We start from the raw sequence: 13278 nt of genomic DNA on the forward strand, positions 1-13278 counted from the left end.
ATAGTCGAACCTCAATAATGCTGACAACCTTAGACATTTTAAATGTTAAACATCAAGCATAAGGAACACCACGCTACCATATGCCGTCGACCTCTTAAACGCACAGTACACAATTAAGTGTCACATTTTGATAATTACTAATCAGATGGACATCCTCTGTGTCATTAAATAAATACACCACTACTTTCCCATAACATTTATGTTATATAACCATTACTCTCAAATACAACTGACTATAAACATACATACCATCCACAAAAAAGCAATAAATATTTCATGGAGGTATGAGGTCCCCGAACTCTAGTTGAATATTGTTTACCTGGATGTCTAACCTTCATAAAAGGGTCTGCAGCTGTTATTGTGTTTGATAGTGGTGACTGACAGCTTATTATTTTCAAAACATTTGCCTTACATTTGGCAGTCTTGGGAATACTTGTAACAAGTTCATGCTACTTTTATGATTAAAAAAAGTACTGCTGCATCATATTGTGTAAATTACTGTAATATTACACAAATTTGTTTTTTAAGTAATATTACTTTTTTTCTTTACTTTATACAGGCATTATGTTGTGAAAGGTCCAGAGAACTCTCCATATGAAGGTCAGTAGTTTTACTTTTTAGTATACTCTTTATGCAGTTATACAGATCTTAGGTTTACAAAAAAAATCAGTAAAAGATAGATGATACAAGATTTAAAGTTAACCTTTTATGTTGCCATATTGCCATTAATGGCACATGTTCCTGTTGATGGAGTATTTTTGGTACTTGCAGCTCTGTTTTGAGTTCCGTGTCATGTTTACTGTTATTGATCGCAGGCGGGCAGTACCACGGGAAGCTTGTGTTCCCCAGGGAGTTTCCCTTCAAACCTCCCAGTATCTACATGATGACTCCAAACGGACGCTTTAAGTGTAATACCAGGTATGTCACAGATGGTGTGTTGACCATAACTTTGTACTGTCACAACTTTTATCTTTTCTAATAGCAAAGTGACCTAATAGTATCCCTTGTCAATCAGAATTTTATGCTTGTCAGAGGATCTGCTCCACAGTGTAAGGGTGTCTATTGTTTCCAATTTCTTTTTTTTTTAGTGCATCCAAATTACACTTGGATGCATGCCTGGCTAAAAACCTGATGTTGATGCTCATTATCATGTCTTTTCCACTCGCTTTAGGTTGTGCCTGTCCATCAGTGACTTCCACCCAGACACATGGAACCCTGCTTGGTCTGTGTCTACCATACTCACTGGCCTGCTTAGCTTCATGGTAAGAACTTGGTGAAAACCTTTTCTTGCAGATTGTGCAAGAATCCTTATCTTGTTCTACAAATTTTACTATAATTGAAATATTATAGAGAAGAACACATATTTTCTGATACAACAGCACGTGAAACTCAAATACTGTTGATTAATATATGTTGTAAAATGTTGTTTTAGGTAGGACATCGACATTATGTCCAACAGTCGTAATGTATAACCATTGGCTTTGTTACATTTTGTAGTTGGAAACAACCCCAACACTTGGCAGTATAAACACATCTGATTATGTGGTAAGTACACCCATTCCTTTGTAGCAACCTGATAGACAAGAAGATTTGCATTTGCTGTCAGCAATTGCCTGGATTTCTATTTATGCCTGTAAGATAATGATATATTTGAAACATTATTGACATACTGCCATGTTCTAACTTTACATCTGTTATAACATGTTATTGTGATAGTAAAATATAGATACTCGTGTTTTTCAGAAAAGACAACTGGCCCTACAGAGTGGACCATACAACCTGAAAGACAGAACTTTTTGTGAACTCTTCCCAGAAACTTCTGAGGTTTGTGCTTTCACAGTTGTTATTGCATAGTTAGAACAAACTATGTAATGCTTTTTTGTTGTTGAACGTGTGTTATACAAATGTACATGTTGAGAGAGAGCACCAGGTGTATTACTGCCCAAAATGTCTTTTAAAGCTTGCAGACTAGTTGGCCAATCGATTTACGTGTTATGTTACAGGGACTTTCAAAGGGACCAAAAATCATTAAACTTTATTTAAAGTAAGACTCTTTTTCGACAACCACAACTTTATTTTCACCAATGTTTTTGTGACGGTCTGTCACCTTCCTTATAGGGCAATTCTGACTGGTTCACAGCATCTTTAATTAATGACACCTACATGTATTGCTGCCGAACAATGTGAACCAGTCAGTATTGCCCTAAGGAAGCTGACAGTCAGGTACTGAAACATTGGCGATTTGTGGTATTATGAAAACAGTCTCTTGATTTAGTAACATACCAACCTGATGAAACTTTTCATGGACCATAATCATGTGGGAAGTCGAGTATACAGAAGGTATATCTTCTATCGTTCTGAAATATTTTCTGTCTTTTGCATCCTCTGCAGGACATAAGAAGAGATCTTGCCAAAAGGGAAGCAGAACTGACCAGAGCGCACGAGGCAGCGAGTAGCGGAAACTCCTCCGCGGACCCCAGACAAGACAACGGTGGAATCCCCAACCCAGCTGGCGCTAATGGCGGCATGATCGGCAGCACGTTGGCCAACATTTTTGTAATCGTAGGATTCGCTGCATTCGCCTACACAGTCAAATATGTGTTAAGAACGATGGCGCACCAATGATGTACAAAGTACCTGTACAGTAGGTAAGGGGGTGGGGGGTTACATGGACAGCATTTAGAAGAAACGTACTACAGTCAAACTTGTCCTGAGCAACCACTCAAGGGACTGAGCAAAAATAGTTACTGAGGCCAGTTGGTTGCTCCTGACAAGTTTGTTGGTTGGCAAAAAGGCGGTTTTCTTATCACAATATATACCTTAGTACCTGTACCAAGTGGTTGCTCGAACAAGTTTGACTGTACTTGAAGGTAATGGTTGTAGCTAGACCAGTTCAGTTAGAAACTGTATACTACCACTGGAGGTACACAAAATAGTGTTGTACCAGTAATTAGAATGATGATGACTGTTCCTGTTTTAAATGACATCAAACTCCAAAGTGTCCATCCTTAGAAGTAAGATGGAAAGAAAATAACAAAAAGGATTTGTTCATTATTATATCCCAAGTTAATCTTTAATTGAGATTGGCAATGTCAAAGTTTTTTGTCATTTTTGCTGTCATGAGAGGTGAGAAGAATTAGTGACTATTTGCCCATCCTACATTACTGGATCTTAGACAAGTTTTAAATTATACACAGATATATACAGCAAGTTTGGATAGCCAAAAAAATATGGTGATGTCTCGGATGATATATGAAAAAAAAAACCATCTCATTGACATCGTTTGCTTTTGGTAATTATGAAATCTTCATTGAATCCCTGGTCCTTTGCTTCGACCGTATATTTTATCAATTTTACTTTCTGCATCACAGATACTGGTGTGCTAGTATTTCTCAATTTCATTCCTTTGCTTGGATTGATTTTGGGACAAGTACATGTATTCCCCAAATGCAATCCATGATAGGACTGTTGCTTTAGTGTCAAGTATATCCAGATGTGGAAAAAGCAGATAAACTGTTGTAAAGAGTTAGTAAAACATTGCAAATTGGGCTTTGGATGTGACAAATGTTTGAAAGAGAAATAATATAAGTTAAGCCCATTTTTGTAGTCATGGATTTGTCCTGAGGTTTAGAAGGGGACATGGGTTATTGTTAGGATGTTGCAGTATGGACACAGAAAGGACACAACTTCAATGTTCAATTATTGAGTGACAACAGTACTCTGTTCTGTTAGAACTACAATACACTGCATATGATTTAACCATGCTCTGCATGTAACATGTTATATTCCTGATTATATCCTGTACTTGTGATGCTGTACTTTTCTTGCACAATTTATTCTGCCTGTTCTAACATGTATTATTTGTCTTATTATGATAAAATTAATATGGCATGTAACATCAACATTCTTAATTCCACCAGATGCCATCACACCACCACATGAGAAAAATAGATGAATTCAATGTGATTCAAAAAGTTGTACCACTACAGCTTAACTAATCCTGGTGTATACACTGAAGATATTTCGGTGTTGAAGACAATCTTGAGAAGGCCTTTATGACGATGTTTTTGTATGTGGCAGTATTTTGGCACCAGGTGGAATTATGAGAGTTTATGTTACAACTCAAAGCTGCAGTTTTTGTTACTTTCAAGTAAAGAAAGATGATGCAGACTGTATTTTCAGGAGTTTATTTGGTGTATTTACATTGCTTCTTCTCCTTGGATATTGGAGTGAAAAACTACAGAACCCCTTAAACACCTTGTTTGTTTTGAGGAACTTCTTGATTGTATGTACAGTAATATATTGATGACTTTCAACTTTGCTCAAAAATATACCCGGAGAAGTGTGCTTTCACAGTCCCTTGTCATTTGTACAGTAGATTCAAAAGCTCGGAGATCTACAATTGAATGGTCCTATACCCTATAGTAACTATCTTTCCAGTAAGGCTAGAGTTTGTTTTGTTTTGTGACAACTGTCTGAACACCCTGTACACAAAATGAAAATGAACATTTCTCTAAAGTCAACAAATTTTCCTATTGCAATAAAACCTAGGAATATACATTGTACCTTAGTACCAGTATCCCAACTGACTTGTAACCTTTTATTTGTCCTGCTTGAAAAACAAATGTACCTACTTAAACTCTCATATAAACTCTTTTTTTTAAACTGGAAAATATGTGACACATTTATAATTGGTTTTTGTTAATTAACGTTCAGCTTACTGGAAAATATATTGTGTTTATGAAGCATTTTTTCAAAGAGTCATTGAATCTAGTTTAAATACATATGTAGTTTCCCATATTTTCAAGATGCACCGAAGTGGTGAGTATTAAAGTAGGACCTGGGAATTTTACATCGTGTTGGGAAGTAAAGTTATATATCTTGCAACAATGGTAATTGATAAAAAAAGATTTCTACTCGTCAACACCAATATTTTCACCCATACGGAAGCTTATTTAGATGAAACAAAGTGTTGCTGGAAAGGCGATAGCCTGGTATCCAAATGTATTTAGCTGCCAAGACCTCTTATAGCCAGGTATCGAACTAGCCTCCTTCACCGGCGTCTCTGGGAGGGAAGCTTGGCAATTTTTTTTGGGGGGGAAATTTTTTTTTTTGGGGGGGGGGGGCGGTAGGTTGATTCGCGATTTTTAACCGGGAATTTATGCCGGGAAAGGAATATATGCCGGGGAAGGATATACACCGGACAGCTTGTACGGGCTAGGCGAAATTGGCTTCCCAGTACGCGAATCAACCTACCGCCCCCCCCCCCCAAAAAAAATTTCCCCCCCAAAAAAAAATTGACAAGCTTCCCAGAGACGCCGGTGAAGGAGGCTAGTATCGAACACTGTTGTAGCTGCGAGTCATCTTCCTTTTGCGCAAATAGAGTGAGAAGAAGAAGAGATTCGGCAGCTATAACAGGTTGGGAGACCACGCTACAAATGCAAAACACACCTCTCATGTGTATTTAAGCACCCCAAAGCAAAGTATATGGCTGGTAAAACTGCCTGATGAGATGTTCATCATCAGGCTAAGGTAGACTCTCCCATACCGGGTCCTGGAACCATGGCCGAATCACTATGTTTTCGTACCTGTTGGGAGAAATACATCTGATCAATTACAGAGTACATACTGTTGAGAAGATTAAACTAGATCTATGCATGTAGATAACAGCCGGTTTTTGCTAGTAGTGGGATCAAAGACGTTATCTACATCAGAGCTTTACAACCATCACTAAACAGAGACGATGGGCGCCATAGGCTTCCTGCAACTTATGATCCCTACTCACCGGGTCACATGAGCTATCTACATAACTTGACGTCAGGGATTTTTCATTCCCTGACAAAGACTAGCTGATCCAATTTTTGTGTTTGGAAACTACAGTTCAAATTCTTCCAGAATTCAAGTAATGTAGGTAAGGTTTTGATGTTTCTATGTAAACGATTAGGATTACCTTAAATAGTAAATTGATTTTTAAAAAGGCGATACGTGAGAAACAACATAAGTGGACGATGATACGTGCATTACTCTATTCCCAGGAGTCTCTTGATGTCCTGGTGCAGCCTGGAGGGGGGAGTCTTGTAACTGTAACGGCGGTACGGCTGTCCGTCTCGACCAATCAGGAACTTCTCAAAGTTGTACGTGATATCGTTACGCTGAAAAAGAATAGGCCATACACGTCTGTTGTTGCAGTTGTAACAGCGACACCTAGCTGCAATGTAAAGTATGACCCATCAACAGTATTACCATGAGTAAGGAGACGGATCGATAATTACCTAAACGTTTGTATGCGAGAATGTACTAGTTATGTACAAACAAATTTATTAGTTGGTGATTTACCAAGGAGAAGAAAATGTTCATTGGATTGTTTTATGTCTACATATTTCCCCGATCATATCAGTAATTGCACTTGACATGAACGCTGATGATGAGAGACTAAAGAAACCGACGTCTGTTCCTTGAATTGCTAGAATCCATAATTATATTTCTTTGTAAACTTCTCCACGTTTGCCTTGTTTGCTCGAGTATCAATGTACTAACGAACCGTTTAACTTACTTTGACTGGGTTCCATGTGATTTCTGACGACTCAGCGACCAGCATAGTGTTATCATCGCTGGGGTAGGGTAGTCTGTCTTTCAGGAAGTCGAACACGCGGTGGGTCCGGGACCCGTTCACATCGCACTTCACGAACAATTGGAAACTGGGCTGGTGACGGACAACATTCATAAATATACATAACATATCAACATCTAAAGTATACATACTATGGGTCCATCTGCATGCATTTGAAGCCTAATAAACGGTTACCTGTGGCGACTATTACATTGCTTTCCCTGCTTACATTACTTGCAGGAAAGTTTTACAACATTGAAGTATTCAGCACCAGGGACAGCATCACGCTGATGATCGGCCGTCACAACAATGCATAACACTTACACTACAAACCTACAAACAGGACAGGCCTTACAACAGTCATCATGGCTGTTGTATGGTACCAGTAGGCCTTTGTGTAGGTAAAACACCTACAGTCACGTTAAGGGTAGTTAGTGCCATAACGTAAAACAACTTTCATATGGTATATACTACCATTTCATAGCACCATTTAGCTAACTCATTTAAAGTTTGTTCTTTGGATGTGACGCTGTTAGAATACGTCACTAAATTGAGTGCAGGTCCACATTCTTTTTAAATTTCTGTCTTAAAGAAAACAAAAACAAAGCCTACCTGAAATGGCGGTCCGGGCCGGACGTATCTCAGACACTTCACAATCTCGTCATTCTCAAACGGCTCGCTGTGTCCGAATTGATTACAGCAGAACGCTAAGATGACCAGGCCGTGTAGGCCGTACAGATGCATCAGGTTGTTTAGCTGTCGGAACAGGAACGTACTAAACGTTACCGTACAATACGTTGCAAGTGAAGGAATGTGATTCTTCTGATCCATATACAGAAGAGCGCCCAATCAAGACAATATACTACAATCCTTCCGCAGTATTCCATCTGTAAAAAAACCTTCGAGTTCAGTACCCTCCGTCTGTACTACTTTTACAGATCTTGCTCAACCCCTAAACGTAGTGGATATTTTGGTGTTAAAGTTTAGTGTTTCCAAACTTTATTCTGTTGCTTGCGTTTTTGTTATCTTGGCCCTTTTTCGCTGATAAACAACACTGTCCCTTAAAGGTCTCAACCCCACTTATATCCTTTCACGTCACCCTTAGCTGTATTGATTGATTGTGCTTTCACACGGAAACCTTAAGACATGTGAATGGGCTACAAGAAGTATCCGATACATAAAGATAATTGATTACAGCAGTGATAATTGAAAAGGGGTCAATCATAGCATTATCTGCGATATCGATTTAATGACTGTAGGCTACTGTTGGCATTTTGCAGGTTCATGTACCAATAAATTTCTTTTGTTTCTTTTTTCTTTTTAATAGGGGTAGTATGGTGAAAGTATTCTGAAGCATTCAAATTTCATTGATAATGCATAGTGAAAGATAATGCACAGAAATTCGATTACAATAGAATTTTTGTCTAATCCGGATGAATTAAAGGCAAATTTCGTTATAGAGTATGTTCACCACCAAAAGAGCGTAACAGGATTGAAATTTAGAACATTAATAGAACAGAACATTAGCAGGGTAAAATTCTTATGATGACAAGGCACAGAACACAGTCACCTTAATTTGTTCCGACAGTAGAAATCGGAGCACTTGAAACATTACCCGATAAAAGCAAAGCGTTTCAACCAGGTGTGTACATTGTAAACAGAAACGAGAACACCCAAGACTGAACTTCTATTCCCTAGATAATTTCTATTCCCTATGCACCTTACAATCATATCCTATCGAAATGTGTGGAGTGTTAGCCGTTACCTGAGTGAACTCCCGTGTTGTGAGGTAGCAGGCTGACGCCACGTTGGTTACCAGGACGACCTTGCCCGTGTAGCGAGAGAAGTGGATGATGTCCCCGGCACCAGCCCCGCTCAGGGCCTGGCCAGACAGGTCGAAGAAATTGCGGACGTGCTGGGTCGATGTGCTGATGGTGTTGTGGCCCGGACCAGGGCCCGTGATGTTAGCATACACCCAGGATCCGTCCATCTTTGAGTGGTGGTAATTGTTCATCATTGCCATGCTGGTTGCATCAGTTTACAAAGATGACGATATCCTCAAAATAAATACGATGAGGGACAAAAACACACCTGTGGCAGCTGACGAAAGACCAGATAACCCCAAGCGCGGTCTTAAAAAATAATTTGAAAGTAGACAGCAGTTAAGTTACATAGTGGCCTTAGAGGTCATCTGATGTTTTTATCTAATAAACAAGTCCTTACGAGTCTTTCACTTCCGATCAACAGTTCTGAAAAGGTTGGTCACGAAAGGCTACGATCCTGGAGAAAAATAAGCACAATCTCAGACCTGCATCCGACGATCTGCAGATTTCCTCTGAAGACTTGCCTGTCCGGGGTATCCACGGGCGTCCCAAACCTTCAAGACAGTGATGCCACCTTCATCACAATCTGACAAACAGTCAACAACAAAACCTACAAACGCTTGTAAAAATCTCAGAGGTAGACAGTCTCCAGCTTTTGGACCATTTCCAAACACACCCCTCGTCCTCCACTCAGAGCGCTATTTTGTTACTCCCCTGGGTTGTAAGGTATGTTACAGTGTGAAGCCTTCCCAATCCAGTGGAATGTTAAATCTTTATGACATGATATGGCGGGTGATGAGAGAACAAAAGCGTGAATACAAAGGAAACGCCATGACAAAGGATATACCATGAATATTTCACGACGAACATGAAAGGTTTTTCAGGCATCGCGCTTCATCACTGGATAAAACAATAGGCTTCTGACATTGTATCCGTAGTAACACGTCTATGACGCAAGGTCACTTTGAAGAATACAAATTAACAGGTTCTTAGTCAAAATTGACGTCAGTCATTTCATACCTGTGCGTTCCTCTGCAGTAGGCTGTTAAACAATGTTACTTTGAAACTCTACTGTACTACATGATAAAAAATTATGCAAATGACTTTCTGCATGATTTATGCTTGGTTATGTACACCTTTAACTAACTTACACAGGTCACAATGTTGACAATCCAATCATTCTCACACTAATTATGCAAGACATTTTCACATTAAATATCCAAATTAGAGACTTATTTTATCAATCGGTATCTGCATTTCTTCCACCTGTTACAAACTACATGTTACATGTATTTGAGTCCTATAATGGAAAACACTGTAAATTTAGATTTTACTCGTTATTAAGCATGCTGACCACAAATATCCCGAAACAGACACACAGGCACACCAAAAATATACCTCCATTTTTCATGAAGGTGACAATACATACTAAGCAATTCCTTTTAGGAACAAATCTTGATCATAATACTAATCACACAACTTTAGGATCAAGAAATATGACACTGACACCCAACATCTTCATATAGCAATGTTTCTTTTCAAATCATCTTCCTCTGCTACTGGTACACGATGTATTTAACACTCAGTTCCATGGAATGTACAGGCAAAAATACTAGTATGTACATGTATAGACTGGCCCGTACTGTTCAACATTATAGTAGGTATGTTTTCGCCTGTACTCTTCAACATAGTAGGTATGTTTCTGTAATAGGAAAACTACTATCCTGTAGCAATCTATGACTTACGAACTGCCTAGAAACAATATATGGTCTCTATTAAAGTTTATACATATTTATTACGGAATGCTCACTTACAAAGGTGTTACTATAATGGCAAAGGCAGTGTCAGACTGACAGTGTGAAAACACAAAGTATTACATGAAAATTAATGCTTGTATATCACCAACCTGATATAACTTTCAAAGTGGATTTTACAGCCATTCATTTCTGACTGTGATTTCATTTCTACTTATTCAAAAGTTGACAAGTAAATGCAAAACTTTCCACATTCATCTGATAGTTTCATGAACCAAAAGTCACATTTTCAAAAATGTGCCACTGGAAATGTAAGACTGCACCGAGGGTTTGTAACTTTGCAACATGTTTTTTTAAACTGCCTTTGAAACATAGAAACAATCAAATCAGAGTCTTATTTTGCTACCTCTTTTAATAGTACAAAATACTGTAGCTAAAGTAGTCATTCCCACAACTTTATGACTGTAAGTGTTAGAGCCTCCAATATCGCATATCATGGCAGTGAAAGGTTGTGTGGCTCAATGCTGCTTGTTGTTGTGAGAAACTTTCTTATAAACAGCTACATTTGGCGACTAATTGAGTGCAACAAAAGTAAATGTTTTGTTAAATAAGCTAAAGACTCTAGGGGCAGTGGGTTGTTTGTGTCTTGTGCATGGTACAGTCAAACCTGTCTATAGCGGCCACCCAAGGGACTGGAGAAATATGGCCACCATAGACAGGTGGCCGTTATAGAGAAAAATGTTGATCAATTGACCATGAGCAAGCTACACATGATTTCAGTTCCCACTAATCTTTCTCACCAAGTAACATTGTCTCGATCGGTAAATTCACCGACAAAGACTTGCACTTAAATGCTCAAGGCATGCATACCTTCTGCTACCGCCAAAATGACCCTGTCAGGAACTCCAAATCCTCGCAAACAATTTCAAACTTGGTGCAGGGTGACATAAGGCTGCAGTATGGTTGCGATAGGCAGTGTTTCTGTATCAACGGGACCGGAAAACGTGTGGCCGTGGCCGCGTTGGACAGGTGGCCGCTAAGCCTATTTCTTAATCATTACGAATCCAAGGGACCGACAAAAAGTGGCCACTATGGCCAGGTGGCTGCTATGCAAAGGTGGCCGCTAATACAGGTTTGACTGTACTGGAAGGTTGAGCCCATCCCTCTCCTTCCTCCAGGTGTTTCAATGTACCTTCCAACTGAAGTCAGGTACCCATTTTTACACCTGAACTGCCAAGTATCAAAGCTATGACCTCTTTACCTTGTGTGAAGTCTAATCACTTGGATACCAACGCCACAAAGTTTGATAAAGTCAAATATATGATATCATCAGTTTCAAATATATGATATCAACAGTTTCAAATATCAAAGAGTTTGAACAGTGCTGTTTTCATCATAGTCTATTACTACATACAAACTGTCAAATAAGTAATGTCTGAAAACATAGGACTCTTTAGGGCTAGTACTGCAATACACAAATAGCACATGTACCATGGAATAAGACATGAAAGTATAGACAAGATGCATTTGTCATATATGACCTTAGAGTAAAGGAAAAACATGAGCATAGTAAAAAAATAGAGAAAAATGAACTTTCTAGTATTACACTATTGTACATATAACAGTCAACATATTTGCATCTCTTTATTTCTTGTCATGTAAAGGTTTCACCTACTTTCTTGCCATGTCAACATATCATCTATACTGTTGCACTTTAATGCTATCCTATTAGTTCACAGTCTCTAGGTTATACACATGGAATGACATGTACAAGTTGCAGTTCAAGTCACTGATAGTATCTTTGGCTTTCCATAGAAAAATAAATCTTGACTCTCTTGACGACAGAGACATCTGAATGCCTGATGGTCTCACCACATAGTTTTCACCTGACACCCAACAAGCCAGTTCCTGTAACAAGATAGTGCATGTGAATGAAGAAGGAATCACATCCAACTACGATTGATTTTATCTATAAGCTATGAGTACTGTACTAACAAATAATTTCCTGTCAAATATCATTTTGATAAATGATGCATACAAAAGCACATATTTGATATTATAACATGCCATTCAACATATAAAAATTTTAGATAAGAAAAACTACCTTTGAATCCCTCTTCTGGTACACTTGCTGCAGAAAAACAGAAAGACAGTCAATTTGAGATATTCAACACCAAGGTAGACTCTTTATTGGTGACTAAAGCTTTACTATGATTTCAATTCTCTATGCATACTGTGGTCCACAGTTTTGGTAAGGGCCTAGTCACAAACATCACATAATCATTGTTAGGATAGGTATGTTCTGCAGTCTTTTTATAAAAAAGGCTGTCTTACACCCTTGTTGGCAGTTAGTTTTGTCATTAAATTTTACTGCATGAAAATTATATGATGGCCAATGACAAATATGACCGCACCTTGACAACAGTTGGGTGACAGTTTCGAAAAGTGTACCACTGAATCATAACAAACCTTTAGCAAAGTCTTCAATCATCATGGGGTCCTCGACAGGTTCGTCCACCTTCAGGAGCAGAACGCTGCCTGGTATGACGTCCAGACTGCCCAGGGTGGCCACGTCGTCCACCAGCATGCGCCCGTTCAAAATGAGGTGTTGGTCAAATGGAGCCACAGAGAAGGCATTCATGACCTGCAGAAATACAGTTTTAGTTTTTACAAACATTTAAAACTACTAACATAAAACTACTTAATATGTAGTACTGTAAATGCATTTAAGTTTGCGGGGATTTAATTTCGCGGTAGCGGGAAAAAGGACTTTTCGCGGTGGTTTTAAGTTCGCGGTAACACCATAGACTGCAGTCTAATACTATAATAGAAAAATGTTCGCAGTGGTTTTAAGTTCGCGGTGAAGTGGTAACCGCGAAAACCGCGAACATTTATCCACCGCAAACATTTCTGCATTTACAGTATCTGAAGAAGATCCATGATAGCTATTGTCAAGGAATATGAGCATGAGTGGTTTACTTTTAGTTTACTACAGAATCTAGACACAAATGATCTTTTGATAAAAAGACGAAAACATCCTGATTTAACTAAACATGTGTCATGACAAAAACTGCAAAACAACGACACTTCG

The 13278-nt window shown here is 38.7% G+C and overlaps 3 protein-coding genes across 3 annotated transcripts in view; 1 reads left to right on the forward strand and 2 right to left on the reverse strand.

The window, feature by feature from the left end:
* Nucleotides 1–559: 559 nt before the first annotated feature.
* LOC118430417 (ubiquitin-conjugating enzyme E2 J2-like) lies at nt 560–4745 on the forward strand (the record flags this gene model as incomplete). Its single annotated transcript, XM_035841277.1, is given in 6 exon segments — nt 560–600; nt 816–918; nt 1172–1262; nt 1498–1545; nt 1744–1824; nt 2392–4745. Coding segments are annotated over 6 exon segments (598 nt in total), but the record flags the coding sequence as incomplete, so codon positions are not given.
* A 1275-nt stretch (nt 4746–6020) lies between these two features.
* Nucleotides 6021–8699, reverse strand: LOC118430179 (glutathione peroxidase 2-like). Its single transcript, XM_035840888.1, has 4 exons — nt 8376–8699; nt 7223–7366; nt 6554–6703; nt 6021–6152 (listed from the first exon to the last, which is right to left on the reverse strand). Exons 1-4 carry the CDS (start codon nt 8631–8633, stop codon nt 6021–6023), a joined length of 684 nt encoding a protein of 227 aa, XP_035696781.1. The 5' UTR covers nt 8634–8699.
* A 3012-nt stretch (nt 8700–11711) lies between these two features.
* Nucleotides 11712–13278, reverse strand: part of LOC118430262 (ubiquitin carboxyl-terminal hydrolase 48-like) — a 35977-nt gene continuing 34410 nt past the window's right edge. The window contains exons 29-31 of the mRNA XM_035840987.1: nt 12657–12831; nt 12292–12318; nt 11712–12095 (exon numbers count right to left, since the gene is read on the reverse strand). Coding sequence (XP_035696880.1) covers nt 12070–12095; nt 12292–12318; nt 12657–12831 — 228 coding nt within the window. The 3' untranslated portion in view covers nt 11712–12069. The remainder of the gene's footprint in view (nt 12096–12291; nt 12319–12656; nt 12832–13278) is intronic.

This window comes from Branchiostoma floridae, chromosome 14 (genome assembly GCF_000003815.2).
Source record: "Branchiostoma floridae strain S238N-H82 chromosome 14, Bfl_VNyyK, whole genome shotgun sequence".
Classification (NCBI taxonomy): domain Eukaryota; kingdom Metazoa; phylum Chordata; class Leptocardii; order Amphioxiformes; family Branchiostomatidae; genus Branchiostoma; species Branchiostoma floridae.